General features: G+C 35.0%; 1 protein-coding gene across 1 annotated transcript; it reads right to left on the bottom strand.

Annotated features, from left to right (window-relative positions):
• Positions 1-521: 521 nt before the first annotated feature.
• LOC113110844 (ethanolamine kinase 1) lies at positions 522-15,683 on the bottom strand. Its single transcript, XM_026275071.1, has 8 exons — positions 15,298-15,683; positions 11,521-11,780; positions 10,386-10,526; positions 7,100-7,242; positions 6,128-6,211; positions 5,879-6,039; positions 5,629-5,702; positions 522-4,160 (listed from the first exon to the last, which is right to left on the bottom strand). The coding sequence occupies exons 1-8, from the start codon at positions 15,475-15,477 to the stop codon at positions 4,088-4,090; spliced, it is 1,116 nt and encodes a 371-aa protein (XP_026130856.1). The 5' UTR covers positions 15,478-15,683; the 3' UTR covers positions 522-4,087.
• Between the last annotated feature and the right edge of the window lie 5,992 nt (positions 15,684-21,675).

The following is a 21,675-nucleotide window of genomic DNA, read 5'->3' on the forward strand; positions in this document are numbered from 1 at the left end:
GTGGACTGTTAGGATAAACCTAACTTGTTAAAGGAAATGATGACGTATGTAGCTGGACACAGATATAGTTTGTATTTTATCTGTGGAATGAACCCATGAGGGGGAAAAAAATATGATTCGCAATCTGGACAACTGTTGCAAAACCAGCTGTTGTAAAATATAGATATAGAATTTATTTTGTTTATAAAAGTGTATAATTTAAAGGTGTATGTTTTTTCTTCTGTATGTTGCATTTTTCCAAGCGATTTTTTTTGTGGTTTGTTTTTGAAGCATAAATAAAAAAAAAATTATGTTTACTTCTGTGGTTCAGAATATTTTTATTTTTATTTTTGGAGCGAACAACTGGATTCAGTAAATGCTCATTATTAATCCAAGTCATAAACATAACTACATTTAGCATAATGACCATGTCATAATCATAACTAATAGGGTTAACTAAATACAGTGATTCACGCAGAATGTGCATTTAATGCATATTACAGGTTTATTATAACGTAAAAAAAAATGACATTTGCACACAATTAGATGAAACTCTTGACATTTTAATGGAAAATTAGAATAATTATTAAATTAATCTCCTCACAGTTGAATAGAAGCGAAAGCATTGTACAGTATTTTTCACAATATTTCACAGTATTTACAGAATCCTTATCAGAATCGGTCTCCAGCAAACACACGCTGGGGCCCAACGATCCAACACACTCCCCGCTCAGTTAAATATACAAAACAAGTAGAAATACTAAAGATGCAAGTATAAATGAAACATATTCTGTACATTTCTTCAGTACATTCACAAAAGAGCCGATCTCAGATAAAGCGCACAATGTGAAGCCGACTTGTTTGGTATGCTTTCAATACAGCAAACAAAACGCAAATCCCGACACAGATGCTTCCTGTAAACATCCCTTTTAAGAGCAGAGGTTTAAACACGGATATTTACAAGGTCATTTCAAATAATAGAGATGATAATTAATATTATATATGGGGGTGGTGCTATGAAATATCTTCAGATGTTACCATTTCCATTCTAAAGGAATAAACAGCTGTAGCCACACTAAGATGTTAAGGGTGGGGATATAATCTCAGTTCAACAATATTTAAACTTTCCAGGAACAGGAATAGTGTTTGTAAACATTTCCCCATTTACATTAGAAATAGCCTTCATATCATAAATGAAAATGTTTTTTTACAGAAGTTGTGCCCTTCTGGTGGACGCACACTCACATATGCACATCTAAAAAAAAAAATCTTGCAATTGCCCTCCTGTTATATGAACAACATTTATTATAATTTATAACATTCTTCATGCATGTAAGGGATATGAAACCTATATAAATGGTTCTCAGTCATCAGTCATCATGGACCACAAGGTGAGAAAGATGTAAAAATGCATTAGTTGATCTTAAAAGTAGTATCTTGTGGAAACTGTCAAGAGTATATAAAATATGAATTATGAATAAAGAACATTAAGCGAATTCTAGGACCTTTTTTTCTCATTATAAAAATGAATCCCAGTGGCTTATTGTAATTCTAATAAATGTTGCATTTTACTGTAATGCAAGTAAAACTAATTCAATTATATAGCACAGTTGTGTAATAGATTTACAGTATTTTTGTTTTGAGTTAAATTAAAAAATAATGTTCAGACATTTTTTTTGCATTTTCTGAATGAAAAGTATTATTTATTACTTTGACTTTAATTTGTATGGTGAAATTTAACCTGGAAATGTTTTCTGAAAATTCACCTTAAAACTGCAACTCAAATGTTAGACTGAAGCAGTAAAAAGTGAACACCATCTGAACACCGTATATGAGCACAGAGCTATCAGGCAGTTCAAACTCATTAGAGAATCATCGGCTACAAAATTATTCATGGTTTTGTTGAAGGGCCTCTTGCTTTCAGTCGTCGCCTGGGGCTCCGAGCGTTTCATTATTAACCTGCTCCTGACACAGAGCCAGAGACACCTCAGAGATTTACACAACATGCAGCTTTAACTTCAAGACGGTCTGAAAATGACTTCTGTACTAACTGACCAGGGGCTGATCTGGTCAGTCAATAAAAGGACACTTGGGTTCAACAAGCTGCCAGAAAGATTCCAGTGATGCTCAAAATGAATGAATCGCACAAAAACATATTCAGGTCACATTTTATGACAATAGTTATGAGGAAAATCAAAATTTTTAATTTTGCATTAAAAGATAATGGAATATGTTTTTTCTTGCAGACTGACATTTTCATAATTTAGCTAATTTCTCTGCCCGAGTTCTTTTAATGCCTCCACATTTTTTTTTTTTTATTCTCATACTTCTTAAGAAGTATTTTCAATACTGTAATACAGTAATTAGAATTTTTCCTTTTAAATTGTCATGAAAATAATGTTTAAATCCAATTAACCGTAACAAACAAGGCTTACTTTCCTTTCAAAAAATATCTTTTATTTTTCCTTTTGTGTATATGACCTGACATGTTCTTGACAGATTCCCACAAATATCTCTCTACCTCTCATTTACAGTACAATATTACAGCTGGAGTTACCAAAATGGTGCAATTCTTGGCATTTTCAATACGCACGACAAAATAAACAGCTGATTTTGTGCTTTGTCGGGCTTTAGCAAGTTTCTACTGAAATGTTTAACACGGACAAAAACAGACATCATTTTACAGTGAAAGCATAATATATGCAACAAAGAAATTAAATCAAGCAGAAGACTGGAAAAATGGGAAATTATGTTCTTGTAGGTGACAGAATATTAGATGAACAGCACTAAAACTAACTGTAATTCAAAATGCTTTGAAAAGACTTTGAAAACCACATACAACCAAACAGTCCAGGTATTTAAAGACTGAAATGGCAATTCATTTAGATCCCTAAATCTGCAATAAATATTCTAAACTTTAATAATCTTGTCTTTTTCACTCCAGGACAGTGAGTCCTCACAGATGGTGACCTGAATCAAACTACAAAAAACCCTTTTACATAAATATTGCCCCCTTCTCCAGTTTTGGAAAACCATTCATTTGACGTTTGGTGGGGTTAGATTAGGAATGAGCTTAGTATTCATTGAGCAGATAATGACTTTCAAATCTCAGTTCGAGCTCTGCCAGGTGATGCAAACGCATTTAGGACAGACAGCGAGAGAAGGAGGGGGAAGAGGGAGGCAGGTGGTAATACACCACAGCCAGTGACGAGTGGAAAATTCAGCAGAACTCCTCACAAACATTAAAAGCTAAATCGGTGGAAATGTGGCTGAGGAGACGCTGAGGGGTCTGGTGGACCTGACTTCTTGGGAATGTCTCGAGTGAGGTCACATTGACTTCAATGTTTACTTGGTTACTTGCCTTTTAGCTGACGTCATTCATACAAAGTGACTTAGAGAGGACTAATTGCAGGGTTTGAGTCATTTGCTCAAGTGCGTAATAGTGCGGAACAGGGTAGGATTTTGACCTTGGTAACTATTTAGCTCCTGAGTCAACTTCTTAGCTCTTAAACAGAAACTTTTGTATTACCAGCCTAGATTTTTACACATAACCCCATTTTTTTGGACTTCGAGCATTTGTCATTGCAAAAGAAACAACGGTGGGCCACATCCGTTTGATGAGCATTATGATGCCACAGGCTGAATGTTTCGTGTTAGTCAATGCCCACGATATCAACATCACTGCAGGCCTCCTTCACAGCCAATTCTGCATAAGTTTGCTATGGCTCTCACACCGCAAAACCCATAACAAGAAGTCCCAAAGCAAAGTCGGCTCCAAGAGCACAAAGACTACTTTGGTGAAAAACAAGTGCCTACTGATAATTAATAAATAATCTGTAATTAAAACATAAATAACACACTCATTTCAAGGGAAAGTTGATCAACTAAAAGTTGAGTCCCAAAGAGAAACATAGTGTTTGAAAAAGGAATCAAGAATTTGTGGTATTATGACTTGGCAGACAAGTTGTCAACCAATCATAAGATGTCCCAGTGCTCACCCCTGCTGCACCTCATACCCTTCTCTGACTAAAAAGGCCTCTGATTCCATAGTGAAACGGTCAATGATGAGGTCAACAGATACCAGCACTCTCCTCTCCATCTTGACGTCTCATTTGGGGATCTCCAGGGCCATTACAGCAGGTTTGGTCTTGAAGTACTGATTGAAACGTAGCACGGCGTACCTAGGAAAAGAGTATGACAGAATCAGAGCTTAAAGTCAAAATTAGGAATAAGACACAATAACTAATATTGTCAGAAATGAACTTTTCTTTTTTAAATCAGAAATTAATAAAATTTTATTGTAGCTCATATTAATCCCGAATAATGTTTTTAACCTTTATAAGGAGATATATTTAAAGATAATTTTTTTTTTAAATGTCAATTTTTGTGGCATTTTGGCTTGAGACCTGGTTATTTGTTGACTTTAACCTTTTCCTACATGCTACAAGGCTGATTTTTTTAAACAGGCTGTAGGATCCCTCCCAATCTCATCTGTGCAGGCAGTGATTTGTTGTTAAAAGGTGCAGTCTGAGTGGACTCACGACCTGTTGCTTGGAAACTGGCAATGGAGGAAGCTTACAGAATATATTACTTGAGCCAGATTAATAAAAGTAAGTCACGATTCCTACAAAAATATCCTCAGCCTCCGGATAACATAACTCACCCCCTCCAAAAAACCAAAACTAGAGTACCTTGAGTAAAGTTTCAATTTGCTACAGATACAAAACACTGAAGATTTCAAGTGCGGTTTAGGTCGAGTGTCAAAGTCAGGCTGCAGGTGCAAAAAAAAGAAGAAAAAAAAAGAAAAATATATAGCTGTGGGACTATTCTATCATAAATCGTGTACCATTCATTTCTAAACGTTGAAGAAATCAACAGATACGTGACCCTGGACCACAAAACCAGTCATAAGGGTCAATTTTTCGAAACTGAGATTTATACATCATCTGACAGCTGAATAAATAAGCTTTCCATTTGATGTACGGTTTGTTAGGATGGTAAAATATTTATCCGGGATACAACTATTTGAAAATCTGGAATCTGAGGGTCAAAAGAAATCGCCTTTAAAGTTGCCCTTATTAATTCGTAGCAATGCATATTACTGAAATTAAGTTTTAATAAATTTACAGTAGGAAATTTACAAAATATATTCATGAAACATGATCTTTAATTAATATCCTAATGATTTTTGGCATAAAATCGATAATTTAGACCCAAATGGTTTTTACTTTTGATATTAAAGTGACAAATTACCTGGAGACCTATATATTATAATTATATTTTCAGGGTATTAATACGATTTATATTATGATATCCATAACATGCATCACCACATACTACTTATACTAGCATTTTTTTTAATGAAATATCTAATTCTGGTCTTACTTGTCCAATAATGAAATACCAAGACTTATTTCCAGTATACAACTTTATATTAGATTACAAAAGTATCTTCTGGAACTAAAACTTGCTTGTTTACTGGCTGCATGAGTTGCCGCCACTTACACATCACTTACTGTACATTCTTTATCTGCCAGTAATACCCATTTCTCTTAACACAGTCAGAGTTGATAATGATCTTTACGCCTGTAAATAAACCCTCCTACATCACAGAGATGCAATGCTTGCTGAACTGGGTATGCTGCTTACCCGAGGAAGTCAAATTCGATGGTGGAGTACTTGGCTTGGATCAGGGCCCAGAAACCCCAGAAGAAATGTGAAGCCTGCCAAAGCGGAAGAACAAGAACTTTAGGCCAAAGCCTTCCAGCTCACTCCATACACATACACTGACACCAATCAACATGCAGAAAGCTTGTAATCCAAATCCTTGGAATAGACTTCAAAAATGCAGCATTATGAAAACTTGATCCTCCTCCTCTATGATCCTCTGCACACTCACCAGAGCAAATTTATTGACCTGAACGTAGAGCGTCTCCAGTTCATGCTGGCTCACCTCTTCACCTTTCTTGATAGAGAGCTTGTAGGCCTGCAAATAAGTGTGCAACCAGTCCAACTGCATTTCTCGACTGGGATAAAGGTTAAAATCTGGTTCACTCATGCCTGATAAACACATACAAACACGTATAAAAGACATTAATACAAAACCCCAGAGGATTAATTTTATGAATGACATTTTAATGCTGCTCACCTGCAAATTCATTAAAATGGTTTCCAATGTCAAATGCTTGGTAGTTGTAACTTGAGTATTCATAATCAATAAACCGAACATGACCTGAAAAAAGCAAAAGGTGTTGATTTGTAGCAAGTAAAACTAAATATTAGAATTGAGTGCCTTTTAAAACAAATTCACAAAATGTAATGCCTTAGGTGAAAAGTGTTAAGACTTTGGCTCTATGGTGTAGTCAATATTTCTTTGTTTGAGTTGCAGAATGAAGCATTTTATACACTACAGTTCAAACGTATAGGGTTAGGAAGATTTTTTTTTTTTTAATAAATTAACACTTCTACTTAGCAAGGACACGCTAGATTGATTGATTGATTGATCAAAAGCCACAGTCCACAGTAAAGATATTTATGATGTCTATTTCAAATAATCCTATTCTTTTGAACTTTTTATTCATCAAAGAATCCTGAAAAAAAAAAATGTTTCACAAAAACATTGTTTTCAACACTGATAATTACAAATGTTTCTTGAGTATCACATCAGTCTATTAGAATGATTTCTGAATTATCATGTGACATGGAAGACTGGTGTTATGAAGCTGAAAAATAAGTTTTGCCATTACAGAATTAAATGCCATTTTAAAATATATTAATTCAATATTAATTGAATATTTCACAACTTACACTCTTTTTTTTGATCAAATGCTACCTTATTGAGCATAAAAGACTTCTATAAAAAACCCACACAAAAAATTACTCCCATCCATAGGAGTTGAACTGAACATGAAATGTAGGCTATGAAATAATGAATATAAATTTCCCCTCCCACATGTCTTTGGTTACACAATAAGAAAGCGGTTTAAGAGGCAGAGCAAGATTTTTATAAAGTATTACTCACTTTTGTAATACAAACTTATGTACATAATGAGTCACTTTTATTATAAAAGTAAATACAGTTTGATTTCAACTTGACATGGTGTACACAAGCTAAACTCACCTTCCTTTTCATTGTGAATGATGTTCTTGCATAGCAGGTCATTGTGACAGAGCACTACAGGAGAACCCAGCTGTGACAGGTGTTCCTTCATCCACATCATTTCTTGTTCTAAAACTTCCTGGCTGGGGACTTCCTGCTGAATTCTAATTCAGAGAAAACAGAGAACAGATGAGTGATTCAAGCACATGACAAACAGAGAGTCAAGAGTATTTGACAAATTTTTAGGGGAAAATAAAGTTTGCTGATAACAATAATGATATTCACTTAGTAAAATAATGGCACACATTTCCTAAACATGGCAGAGGTGAATAATAAATAAGTCCCTTCTCACAGGTGTTGTTCCTAAATACCTAGAACATGTAACCGTTAAACTTAAAAAGTTTAATCTTGACCTAACAATCCTCTCTAGTTATAGACTCACTAGATCTTTTATTTCTAAAATCTTAGAGAAAGTTGTTTTGGAACAACTGCAGAGTTTTCTGGAGCTAAATAGTGGTTTTGAAGAATTCTAATCTGGGTTTAGAAAATATCACAGTACTGCGTTAACATTATTAAATGTTTATAATTATATTGTGTTGTCTGTTGACTCAGGGGATTCGGTTATACTCCTACTTTTAGATTTAAGTGGTGACTTTGATTCTGTGGAACTCTTAACTGGTTTAAGTCCTATATGATAGAACTTTTTCTGTTTGTCTTGAAGGGTTTTCTTCTTCTGTTTCTGTTTTGGATAATGGAGTCCCTCAGGGCTCCATTCTGGCCCCTGTTTTGTTATGGTTGTATATGCTTCCTTTGGGTACTATTCTTTCTAAACATGTGCTTTCATTTCACTTTTATGCTGTGTACACACAAATGTATTTGCCCCTAAAGAAATTTTAACAATTGCAAAACTGAGGTTATTATGTTTGGGGCAATGTGTTTCAAATACTTTTAATAGCGACCTAGGAGATTTGGTCTCCTATGTAAAATACTATGGTGGGTGTTATTTTTGATTCTGCCCTCAAATTTGATCAACAGATTAGTATAGATAAATCCAATTAAGGTTATTGTCTAAGGCTTAACATTTGCAAAGTTTGAGAGACCACAGAGAACCATATATTTTTACAACAATAATTAATGATTGTGAATGTTGTTTAATACAAACACTTGATCATTCACGTTTGTTCTTCGGGCATTAAATAAATTTAACAGAATGAACTTGTGATTTATGTATTAGTAAGAAGAATAATTGCTATATTTATTGTTTATTGTTAGGCCATGTTACCTAACAAATGGAATCTTATTGTAAAGTGTTTTAATACTACAGTTTATTGGATATACACTTTACATATGTAATCTTATCTAAATTTATTATAAAAGCTGAGGTTTGTTATTTACTGAAAATATATATTTTAGCTTGTGTCAATGATCTAATGTTGCAATTGGTCAGACTCAGCCAATTGCACGTATATCATATTTTCCTTTTACAGCTACAGGCTGATGAAGATCATGAAACACCCCAGCAAACTCTAAAACAGACCACAGTTGTTTTTCAGCGGCAGCAGAAATAAGACAAAAACCTCTGGGTGAAACTTGTTTAGATTTTTTTAATAATTTTATTACTTGTGGAAAACTGGTTTTGCACTGGTTTTGTACTTTTTATGTTTGTTTAACGTTATTAATAAAAAATAATGTTGTTCAATTAGCATGTTTGTGTGTTTTGCTTTGGTACAGAGAATGTGAGGATTTTCACAGGTACCCCGAATACTGAATTTTTGGTACCGTGACAACACTAACTTAACTATTGTAAATTTCTTTATATTGGAATGAGTCAATCCAATATTAATTATTTTCAGATGGTTCAAAATGCAGCTGCCAGATTTTTGACTGGCACTCAGAATTTCGATCAAATTACCCCGATATTACACTCTTTGCAATGGCTGCTGATTCATTATATAATTTATTTACATTTTTTATTTTTTTTTGCTTTTTGTTTTTAAAGCTCTAAATGAATTATCTCCAAAATATCTTAGTTTAGTTATAAGTTGAAAGATGATCAAGCTTTTTGTATTGTTGGTCCAAAATTGTAGAATACGCTCCCTTTATCCCCAAGCATAATCTCCACAGTCTGAATATAAATCTGAATTTATTTTGAATATGTCAAGATGCCGGCTCCTGTTTCAGCAGCACCACACGTGTGTGTCGTGGTACTCTTGTGAACGTGCAACGAATAATGACACCGAAGAGAATAATTGTTGAAAGAAGTTATTTTTGTCACATGGACTATATATGTCCTTACTACCTTTCTGGGCCTTGAACATGTCAGTTGTGTTACCATCTATAGAAAGCTCTCAGATTTCTTCAAAAATATCTCATTTTGGGTTCCGAAGATAAAAGAAGGTCTTTTTTGAAACGACATGAGTGTGAGTAATTAATGACAGAATTTTAATTTTAGGGTGAACTATCCCTTTAATAAGTTCATGTTAGCTGAAGTCCATTAAATAACATTAACAAACACACTTTGGATTATAATAATTCATGTTTTATGATATCCAGAAATTAACTAAGACTTAAATGAACCTAAATGAATTAAGTGTTAATGAGTGCTTTTCATTGCCAGTTCATGTACTTAAGAATTAACAAATGGAATCCTATTGTATAAACTAAATGCTTCATCAGGCTTTTAACGGATGGATTAACAAAAGAGAAATTAAGACAGTGATAAACTCATCCAGTTAAACCACTGAGAAAGCCCGTGTGAGTGACCATTCTCCCTTCATAATGGGCTTAAGGAGCTATTTCTAGAATCTTCTTTTGCCCTGCAGTGGCTCACTCAAAGCAGAGCAGCAATGAACTGATTTGTTGCTTTTTTGCTTAAGTTTATGATTTCTATAATGAAACAGCAAACTATTGCGTGAAATCTTCCGATTAGACTTAGGGCAGTAGTATAATCTCCACCAAAGAATCTTTTAATGAAACTAATGTTATGATGACGTAAATTACTTCAAATGTGCATTATCTCTGACTCCCGATAAACGTCATGATGCAAACAGCCACCAGCTTTTAAGAGAGAGCATGTTTTGTAAGGAAGACAGTGGAGATAATGTGACATAGCAGCTCTGCACATGAGATTAGATGGACGGATGCAATCTGTATACCGTCTAAGACCAAACACCGTCTAAATCCAAATTTACAGAGGTTTCAAATGGCTTTTATAGGGCTCATCCAATCAGATTCTGAGTTGCGACCTATGTGATATAATCTGAATTTTAGATCATTGAGGATTTGAGACCCACTCTTTGAGGGTTACCTGACATTAGAAGCTTGGTCTGTGAACTCAGTGGCCACCAGCGAGAAGTACTTGCGCATTTTGATCCACAGGTTGGATTTGGGGATGCAGCCGTTGTGTGCGTGGATGGCGTGAATGCTGGCCATTTCACGTGCGATCAGTCTGCCAATAATAACAAAGGAAGAAGCTGGTCAAAATGCAAGTGTTTAATTTCAGGTTAAATACAATGCCTGGAAAAAGCAGTTCGTGTGGGAAAATGGATATTAGCCCAAGGTCACTGGTGCAGATTTTGATACGGTTCACTGTGTGCCTGAAAGGAGATTACGTGACCCTCATAATGGCAATGAACACTTCTGTCTGAGTTCACATGAACTTCACTTCAAATTTGCAGTTAGCTTAGACTACCTGAAGAACAACAAACCATTTTTACACAAAGCATTTTTCAATATTTAAAAACCTGTTTCAATTATTAAGAAGCAAATCTTAATTTAACATTGATAATAAGAAATGTTTTGGAGCAGCAAATCATCAAAAATCAGAATGATTTCTGAAAAATCATGTAACACTGTAGATTGGAGAGGAAGGACACTGAAAATTCAGCTTTACATCACAGGAATAAATTACATTTTAAAATGTATTCAAATAGAAAACACTTATTTTAATTTGTAATATTATTTCTTAATATTACTGCTTCTGTTGTATTTTTTTTTTATCAAATAATAAGTGAGCATAAGCATTCTTTCAAAATATTTTACAAATATTAACAATCACACTTTTGAATGGTGGTGTAAACTGATCCTTTTCAGTATTGTTTTTAATTCATTTAATTTTAGCTCAATGCAATGCATTCTGGGATTCTTTTATTAAAGGATAATATCTTAAAATTTGAACAAATTAGGTATAATTATGTAATAAGTACAATTATAAATATGCAAGTAGTATTGGGTTTTGGAATAAAGGTAAGATCAGTTTTAATGACTTCCTTATTATAGTCGCAAGGGCCAAAATAGGCAATGGACATTAAGGTAAAATCAGAGTGAAGTACTCTATGTTCTAACCCAAATGCCCGAGTCAAAAGACCAAATAAATGTGTTATTTTTAGAATGAACACCCATTTGGATCCTTCTATTTTGTGCCGTGTGCTGAGCAGACCCACCTGAGTAACACAGGGTCCCTGACGTCTTGAGTATCCAGAGCACGTCCTTGCATGAACTCGTAGCAGATGCCATTCTGGAAGGTGCAGTAAAGTCGGGGCGCGCAACCGTTGGCGTGCAGAACCTGGAAGCTCTTCAGTTCATTGTCTCGGTCCACGATCAGCTCGGTCTTGTTGCCGTACACCCTCACCAGCACCACATCCTCGAGGCAGTCGTCCACATAACACCCCACCAGTTTGTTAGTTGTGCCATCGGTGAAAAGCTAAAAGTACAAATCAAACACAAGTAAGGATTGGAATCTCATCTATTTTTAGTTGCAAGATACATAAACTTTAGTCAACTTGAAACAGCATTCAAAACCAGTTTTACTTCTGTAATTTGATGCATATCATACAGCAAGAACTGCATGTTATGTTTATTTAAAGGGTTAGTTCAGCCACAAATGAAATTCTACTCACCCTCAGGCCATTCAAGATGTAAATGAGTTTGTTTGTTCATCAGAAGAAAATAAAACTTGGAGAGATGTAGCATTATTTCACCTGCTCACCAATGGATCTTCTGCAGTGAATGGGTGCCGTCAGTCCAAACAGCTGAAAAAAACTCATCTACAACTTTGTTGGTCCGAGGGTGAGTAAATTTAATTGTGTTTGTTTGTTTGTTTGTTTTTTTGGGGTGGGGGGGGGGCTACTTTAAAGACACAAAAATCTATTTTAAATAATTGAAATGTCAATCACAATGGAGCATATGATAAACTTGCAAGACTTAAAATGCTTTTTAGCATAATATCCCACAATTCACTGCAGCGGCCTTGCCACCCACCAATGCATTTCTGAGATTCCTGAAATGACTAATGTACAAACAGCACGAGTGGTCAACGTACAGCACAGAGGATGAATTCAACTCTGAGCAGGTGCCGTTTTGACTGTTCAACAGTTTTGTCAAGGTTGCACACTTCGATCTTGTAATGTGTCTCAATAGCAAATGGATTTAAGTCGATATATTGCTGACAGCAAATATGATTAAATACCATAATGATATGAACAATGCAGGATAGTTTGAGTCTTAAGAACTGACTGAATGGTCAGTGTTTACAGTTGAGCCAAGGTCAGGTGCTTAACAACCACAACACAAAGTCTAACTCTTTCTGCTGTGTCACATGACCAGGCGGCTCTCCTAAACGGTGGAACGAAGATCTTGTTGTAATCTGATGAATGGTATCAGTATGCCACGCGCCAACAGAGGGGCTTTATTTTGAGCATTTTGGCTTCATTAAAATAACTGTACCAAAGCAGTTGTAAACAATGCGTTTGGGCACAATGCATGTTTTTCATTGATGAAAACTATGCTGGCTATCTGTAAACAGTGCTGTGCCAGCCGCGTGGAGGTCGAACGGGATTAGGTTCATTCATCCTGGCTTTAAAGAAGCACAAACACTATTCATGTTGTCGTCCAAACAGTATTGGGGTAAATCTCAAAAAAAAAAAACATGTTCGAGTCATAGGTCATCCCAAAATCTTCAGAATAAAATATCAAAATGAAGTCTATTTTAAGGACCAGGACCAAGGATGGGCCAGTGGAAAAGTTTTTTTTCCGTGTGTTTTTGTCTAATGCAAATTTAGATAATTGAATATCCCTGTTGCGTATTGTGCAGATTTGAATGTTACCAAGGATACATTATCTAGCTGGCTGACTTACTTGAGGTTTTGTTGAATTCACAACAAGGACTTCTGAAAGGAATGGGCTGAACATTAGAAATGAATCAGAAGGTTTGCTATCATTTTCCTGAAAAAGTGTTGTGTGGATCTATAGTTACGGTGTACATAATTGCATACATCATTTTTTTTTTTTTTATAAAAATCATGTTAAAATGATTTAAAAAAAAAAAACATAAAATTGATGGCTATATGAATAAGTTTGGGCCCCTAAAACAAGGGGTCTTTTGTCCTCCTTGACTATGAGTTCCATATTCTCAAAATATCACACGGTATAAGCCATAAAATCCTTATGTATCAAATATGACACATATGCAAATGTTTTTTTTTTTTTTTTTTTTTGTCTAAGGTTGAAGCACTGTTCCATTTCAAAATACGGTATTCAATTTTTCTGACTTTAATTTCATATTGCAAGCATTTTACAGGTCAATATAGCTGTATCATTTCTGACATATTAAATCTATTAATGCTAGTAAACATATTACATTTATTTTCTACCAAAACATAAAAAAATAAGGAAAAAACTATTTAAAAAAATTGTGATAAGAATAAAATAAAACCACTGTGGGGTTGGGGGGTGGGCATTTGTATTACATTGAGCATTTGGGAGAAAAATGTGCTTAATATCACAAAAATAAGGCTTCATTTCTTTAAGCACAAGATATGAATTCTTGTGTCTTTTCTTGCTTTTACTGTGAAATATGTCTCGGGGACGTCATTGTGAGATTCATTAGTGTCGTGGACTAGGACACGCTGTCTCTGTGTAAAGACAAACAAACAATAATAACACTGTGCACATCATAAATGATAACACTCAAACCGATACGACAGATATGGCCGATAATCGGTGCAATAATGTAGGTTTATAGTTGTGTTAAGTGTGTAGCCTGTGTGGCGTTGGGTAAAGACATAAGGCAGGACAGTCAGTGTGACTCAGGATATCTCAACAACTGCATTACCTCACAGGCTGCATGGCAGGCTTGCTTTATTACTATTACAATATCTGATATTAACTGTGTGAAGATTGTGATCCTCCTAAATGAAAATAAACCTTTTCCAATGAAGTCGTGAGACATTGATCTGATTACGCAACTGGAACAGGCTGAAATCACACTTTTGAATCAAACGTGGTTTGGGTCGAGTCAATCTAATCTAGTTTCAAACCAGGACGCCAGGTGGGAGCTGCTCTATCTGACCGAAAACCTTGTATTCAGAGGTGATAAGCAACAGCCGACCTGTGTCAAGAACTAAAGAAGTAAAACATATAACTGTTTCACCAGCTTAGTCCAGATCGACCATTATGTAAAACATGCATGTGTGCATACAGGATTTTCAACATGACCTGCAACAAAATGTATTGACACTTGGGGTTTATTTAAATCAGATTTATGTATTATATTTTATGCAAATGCGGCACAATAAAGTACATTTACATTATGGCAATGCACCTTACTAAGCAAACTCATTGCACTCTACTAGATCTAAAGATTTACATGAACTACGTTGACACAATAACGAAAGTACAAACGAACATAATCCTTACACACCATCATAACTTTTTAAACACCCTAACATTTTTTAATTAATTATAAAATATATTTATTATTGATTTTTTTAAAATATTATTGTTTTATTAGATAGATAGATGGATAGATATTAATTTTATTCTCGTTTTTTCAGAAGCATAGCAAAGTCACTGGAAGCTGGAGAAAACCTGTTTCCTGGCTCATTTCAAACTACATCTCCTCATGCATGACTCAAAATTTAATTTATTGTTTTATACCTGTTTTATTGTAGTCTACGTAGGAGTCATGACCACAGCAGCTGGCTAAATTAGCCACGTCACTCATGGGGTCATAACTAGCAATATGACGTGAAAACGGAAATATAAAAACCGTCATCATCACCTAGCCTATATTAGGAGCTATACTCCAATGTGAAATATATATAAATATAAATATATATATGTATATATATTTAACGTTATACATATTAAAAGACGCAAAATAAATATACAGAGAAAGGCCTTAAAGACGCCGGGAGCTGATTAGCTGAAGCTAACGTTACCTTGGTCCGGATCAGGTTCGGTTCCCAGCGCGGTCTGAGCTCTTTGATCAGTTTCATCGCCCCCTCCGTCACATTGTGCTCGTCCACGAATATCGGATATTTTCTGATCGCCGGTGACCCCACCGGCACGTGGATCTCCGTCTCCATCATATGATTTATCTGTGTATCAATTCCCGACATTAACGTTTCTGAATCTAAACGTATTCACTATGTATATTACGTATTCTTGGGGTCTGAAGGTTTTTATTTGGCTATGGAGGCTAGGTCGAGTCCTGTTTAGTATGTGCAGAGGAAAGAGCGACTCATATGCCGGTACCGTCGCTTTCTGTCATCACGGTAGAAAACACGGCGCTTCTTCCTTCTACAGGCGCCGCCCACAAGAAATCATCCGATGACGGAGGCCTAGCTCCTGAATATTAATGAGGTCAGGATGACGGGGTTTCACAGACCGTCCGCGGCGAAGGATTAGCCTATTAATATTCATATGCCAGTTGACGTTGCCTTCGTAGTCGTCCATTCTAAGAACTTGGCTCATGAATATTATGAGTTAAGCCTTCGACATAGTAAGTTTCGAAAATAACCTTGATCCTGTTTTTTTTTTTAAATAAAAAATATGTTCATTATTTAGTTTTCTTTCCTCCCTTTTGATAGTGCCATGTTATGTGCATGAATATTAGTAAGGAAGGAAGAATATAATATAAAAATTATATAATCATATTGGTCATTACTGTATGTAATAATATCAATCAGTCAGATGGACATTTTCAAGTCACTAGAAGTCTCTCTCAAGGGCCCTCTGGTGGCAAAGACTCCCCACGAGCTACAGATCTTACATTATAATGCAAAGAACATGGTTCATGATAATGATTTCAAAGAAATATGTGCAAATAGTTTATTGAATCATGCCAATAAAATAATACAATATAAAAGTTTACAGAGTGCAATATAATATAATACAATTAATAATACAGTTGTATTTTATTTTTATTATATCTCAAGATACTATCCTATTTTATATGTTTTCCATTTTAATGTTATTTTTAGTTTAGGTTTTTAGTAATGTTGCATTGTGTTTTTGCCATTTTAAAAATGAATTTATGAATTTAACAAAAAGGTTCTCTCTCTCTTTCACATTCTCTCTCTCTGCATGGTTAAAAGCCTAGTTCAATGCGATGTCGGTGCAACATTCAGCCACTAGATGTCCCACATTAGCCAACTTCAAAGAGTGAGTGCACCTAATGTCACACTGATAGCATCACAGTGTCCAGTGTACGTACTGTATAGTATGTTGTCTATAACAAAACAAAAACCTAACATTACCTTTTTAACAGCATGTCAAATAGCATGCAGTATGCAGCACTAAGCATTAAACCTTAAACTTTAACACTGATTGACAGATTCAGTTTTTTATGCTTTGAAATGGTCCAAAATTTGCCATTAAGTAACTTTATAAAAGGAATTGCTAATACACTGTTGTAAATCTTAATACAATGTTACTTATTACAAAAATAAGAAAATAAAATCATAATGTGTTCTCACTTGTCATATCTCTTCAATGCGGGTCTGAGAAATCTTCCACATCACTATTAATTTGAGATGCCTAACAGGAAACAGTCGCTCTCAAGCATATTATAGGTTTTCTGTTTCACAGAGCATAAATGAGCGAGCCACTGCACACACTGATGTCATGCTTTCACACTTGCAGATACATGTCTCCATCAACTGTTTCCTCTTTAGTCAGGGATTCTCAATTGTTCTTGAGGACTGGAATGTAGTGTGATTTTTCTTAGGGGGGTTGATCTCTTGTCAATGTACCCTGGAAACTTGTTTCTGCAGAAGCACTGCTAGAACAGTTCATGCATTACTAATAAGAGTTAAGGAAATATTTGCCCTCCATCTGAACAGACAATGAATTACCTGTTCGCTTTATGAGAAACTAAACAGGGTTTTTTTCTTTCTGGGTGACCAAAGATCTCTACACCCAAGACAAACTCCCCTTTCAAATTTCATGTGTGTTCTTTTGCAGTTAAGTGGTCCTGGCTTCACTTTTTCATGCACACATTTGCAAATATACATGCACACTCTACATTTACATGTATTCTTTTTATGTTGACAAACACACTGATACACACAGATCTACTCTGTGAATTATTACCTGCACAATAACCAAATACAGATGCTGGGTAATTTAACAAAAAGGAGACATATGGGATTCCAAACATATTCATGAGTAGCTCTTTTCACCCCACAAGAAGGCCGTAAAACTGACACTTCAGAAGTCACTATCTTTACAGATGCACTTTTGCTTCACAAAGAAAAATCATTAACAGTACACAGCATAGAGAAATGCAAGGACTGTTTTACACATTAAACATTTGCATTAAAATGTGCATGAATAGTATTCTATTTTATTTATTATTATTTATTTATTATTATATAATTATTTATTTATTCTATTTATTTTATTTTACAAAACTAAAAGTATTAAAATGTTGTTGTTTTTTTTTATCTGAAATGACATATAACTATTTCATGACAAACAATCAAAAATATCAAAAATATAAATAATATAAATTTTTCCTTATATAACTGAGAGAAAATAAGTTTAGGTTGAGGTACTAAAATGACTAAAACTAGAAATGAAAAAGCTAAATAGAAATATTAAACTGCTAAATATTAAAAATTAATCTGAAAACTGAAAATAGACAATTACTCAAACTAAAACTGAAATCAATATAAAGCAAAAGCTAAAGAGAAATATATATATATAAAAATAGACAAAATAATTTACTAAAACCTTAACTAAAATTAAAGCTAATTCAAAACATTAATATTATAATTCTAAAATAAAATTAAATATTTTATAAAATAATAATAAAATAACCAAATACATTTCTTGTTTGTTGCATTTATTTGAATACAAATTAAACTTATTCAAGGTCTTTTAGGATATTTTCAGCCACAAAGAAAGTTTCATTTGAACTCTGCTATCATCATGTAGCTTTGCACCGTTCCTGCATCTGAAACAGCAGAAAATGGTGCTAGAAACACCAAGGTCGTGGGTTTAATTCCCACGGAATGTGTGAACTTATAAGTATACCTTAAATGTTCTTTAGTTTAAATGTACTTTTTGAAAGTGTCTGTCAAATGCAGATTATTTCAATAAAGCTCTGCTGGTTCACTAAGAAGTGACAGAAGTGACATCATTAAAGCCCCATTTAGTCTGTGGACGGTGGATGTGAAGTTCCAGCCAGCAGCCATCTGCACTGCATTCAGAGCTTTGTCTTCCTTTAGTGTCTCATCCTCCTCCCTCTGCACAGACAAGCCCTGATGATTTTAACCAGCTCTGGTGAGTGTCGGGCCACACACATCCCGCTTTAAACGGCCCTCCGGGTCTCTTGTAAATCCACCAGAGCTCCTGTGGCCTTTACAGCAGGAACAATACCTGATTTAAAAGCTGGGGAATTTACTGTTCCTGCTAAAGATATTTTTGTGTGTGGCATCTGTTGTCTGCAAAGCCAAAGGTAGACAGTTGCATTGAAGGGTGTTAAAAAGAAACTGGTTCATTCGGAAGGAAAAAGGAGAGGCTCACTGACCAGGTGGCGGAAACAAATACGCCATGAATTACGAAAGAAAGAAAAGTGCTTCAATATATTGTTTGCTTAAAGTTTTTAGCCTTCATTCAGTGTGAAATGTCACATTGTAAATGCATGAATGAGTTATATAATAGCACAACAAGAACTAGGGACAGAACCTGCATGGGTGCTGGATGTAGTGAAAGTAAATTTAAAGTTGCAAAAGGTTCAGGTGCACAAAAAGTGAAAAACTGTACATCAAAGTGCATGTACATACATATATATATATATATATATATATATATATATATATATATATATATACACACACACACACACACACACACACACACACAAAATGTTTAAACACTTGTATTCAGACTACTGCTACTTTTTATTGATTTCTTGATTACATATAGCAATAATTTATTCATTATGTATTAATTAGTTTGCATCTTTTCCATTTTCCTTTCTAAAATTGCCTACATGACATACAGGAAAACAAATGATACAATTTTTAGTGGTTTATTTTGATTGATCTTGTTTTAAAATTAATTATTTTAATTTTACTCGATTATTAGCTTTTCATTAAATTCAAACTGCAGTTCCTTCATGATCCCAGTTTGTGAAACCTTGCCATTATTTAATACTTAATTCACTTTATGTTGTTGAATACAATGAATGGATTATATTTTCTTTGCATTTTAATATTAAACAAATCAATGTGATAAACAAGTTACGTTAAAAGTAATCAAAAAGTCTGATTATATTACCTAATATATACATATACATACATGAAAGAGAGATAGAGATAACTATTTATAATTATAACAATTATCATTACAGTAAGTTGCTGTGTTTAAAAGTACATGTAGAATTTATGAAACATTTTGATGGACTTGTGGATGAACTGAAGTTAGTTAAACTGTGTACCCCAACAAAGTTTGCACAATGGTGGAACACAAACATGGATTTAGTGTCTTTTACAGGCTGTTGTAAACATCAGTAAGATAAGGAACTGTGTGAAGAACTGCAGGAATTTCAAAGAAATCATTAAGACATTCGAATGCCTACACATGTATGTTAGAGCACTTCAGATAGCAAAAACATCTAAATATGAGACAAATGTTATCAGCTGAACGCATAAATGTGATAAAACTTCACACAACTGATATGAAGACCTCTCAACATTTCTCATTTCCAGTGAAGACAGTTCTCTTCGAAACAGTTTCTCCTAGACACCTGAGATTAAATTGCTTCTGCAATTTGAGTCTCATAGATCTCATCCGGACTTTCAGGAGACATCTCAGCAGAGTCAGAGACCTGGACATCCCTAAGATGAGGTGGGACATTTTCTCTGAGACCAAATCTAGGTCAAGGAAGGGTGTGATAAGGTGTTGTGCATGAGCGCTGGTGTTTGTCTAGACCTGCTCATGACTTGCATTGAGTTTGACTCTCTGAAGAACATATAAACTGAGCAAAAGCCAACATCCCAAGAGAAATGACCTTCCAGAAGCATGGTCTGTAATTTCCCCCTGTGGACCTTTGACCCCTGACACCCCTGCTCTTAAAGGGTTAGTTACCCCGAGAATGAAAATTCGTCCATCTTCTACTTGAAGCTTTCTAGGGGTATTTGACTTTTTTTCTTTCAGAATAATCCAATCGATGTTATATAAAAAATCATCCTTGCTCTTCCAAGCTTTTAAATGGGGGTAAGCGGGTGTTTGTTGTCATCAGTTCTGTTGATGTGAAATAAAGAGCATGCATCTGTAATAAAACGTCCCTCACACGGCTCTAGGGGGTGAACAAAGGCCCCCTTTTAGCGAATCCATGTGTTTTTGTAAGATAAATATCCAGATTTCAAATGTAATAAAAACCTTTTTTCTCACTTCTGCTGACTGTTAGGAAGTGGAAGATGTGCAGACGGATGTTGTAGTTCATCAGTGCTGCGTGGTTAGTGACAAGCGCAGAGAGAGAGAACAAAACAAAACGCTGGTCACAAATTAGAAGCACAAAATGAAGATTTGTAAAGAAAAACGTCAGAGGATTTCAAAATAAGCCAAGAGGAGACTGGTTTCCCTTTGAAATTTCAGGTGCATGCGACGCATACGTCTTCCATCATCCGCCTGCACGTCTTCTGGTCCGTCAGCAGAAGTAAGAAAATCTGATATCTGGATATTTATCTTACAAAAATCCATGGATTGTGTGAGGGACATTTTACTACAGATGTGCGCACTTTATTTCACGTCTTCTGAACTGATGACAACAAACACCTGCTTACCCCCACTGAAAGGCTTGGAAGAGCAAGGAAGATTTTTTATAACTTTGATCGAAGAAAGTCACATACTCCTTGGATGCTTCGAGGGTGAGTAGAAGATGGATGAATTTTCATTCTCGGGTGAACTAACCCTTTAATGCCGTGGGCTCCAAAACCTTTCATTGTCAAATAAGCTCCTTTCAAACAAAGTAAACAAGCTCTCGAAGCGCAGCTGCAGGTTTGGGATGTGAATGGCTCACTGTGATTCTCTATTGATCCAGGGGAGTTTCATTTTCCAAGCACAGCATTACGCTCCCATTTGCCTAGGATGTCTCTGAAAATCAGAGTAAACTGAAAAAGATTACAGAGAATAAGCTGTCAAAATAAATGACACTGATTTCATGCGTCATTAGGAAGCCTATTAAGAGGATTTATTCTGAGAGTTACTTCTTCGCAGTGGTTAAAGAGCTCTCATCACTCACTTGGTCTGCTTGCAGTCGTCTTTCGTTTTGTGTTTGGATTGTGCTTTGCTTATCTTAACTTCTT

The sequence above is a fragment of the Carassius auratus genome, chromosome 11 (assembly GCF_003368295.1).
Source record: "Carassius auratus strain Wakin chromosome 11, ASM336829v1, whole genome shotgun sequence".
NCBI lineage: Eukaryota > Metazoa > Chordata > Actinopteri > Cypriniformes > Cyprinidae > Carassius > Carassius auratus.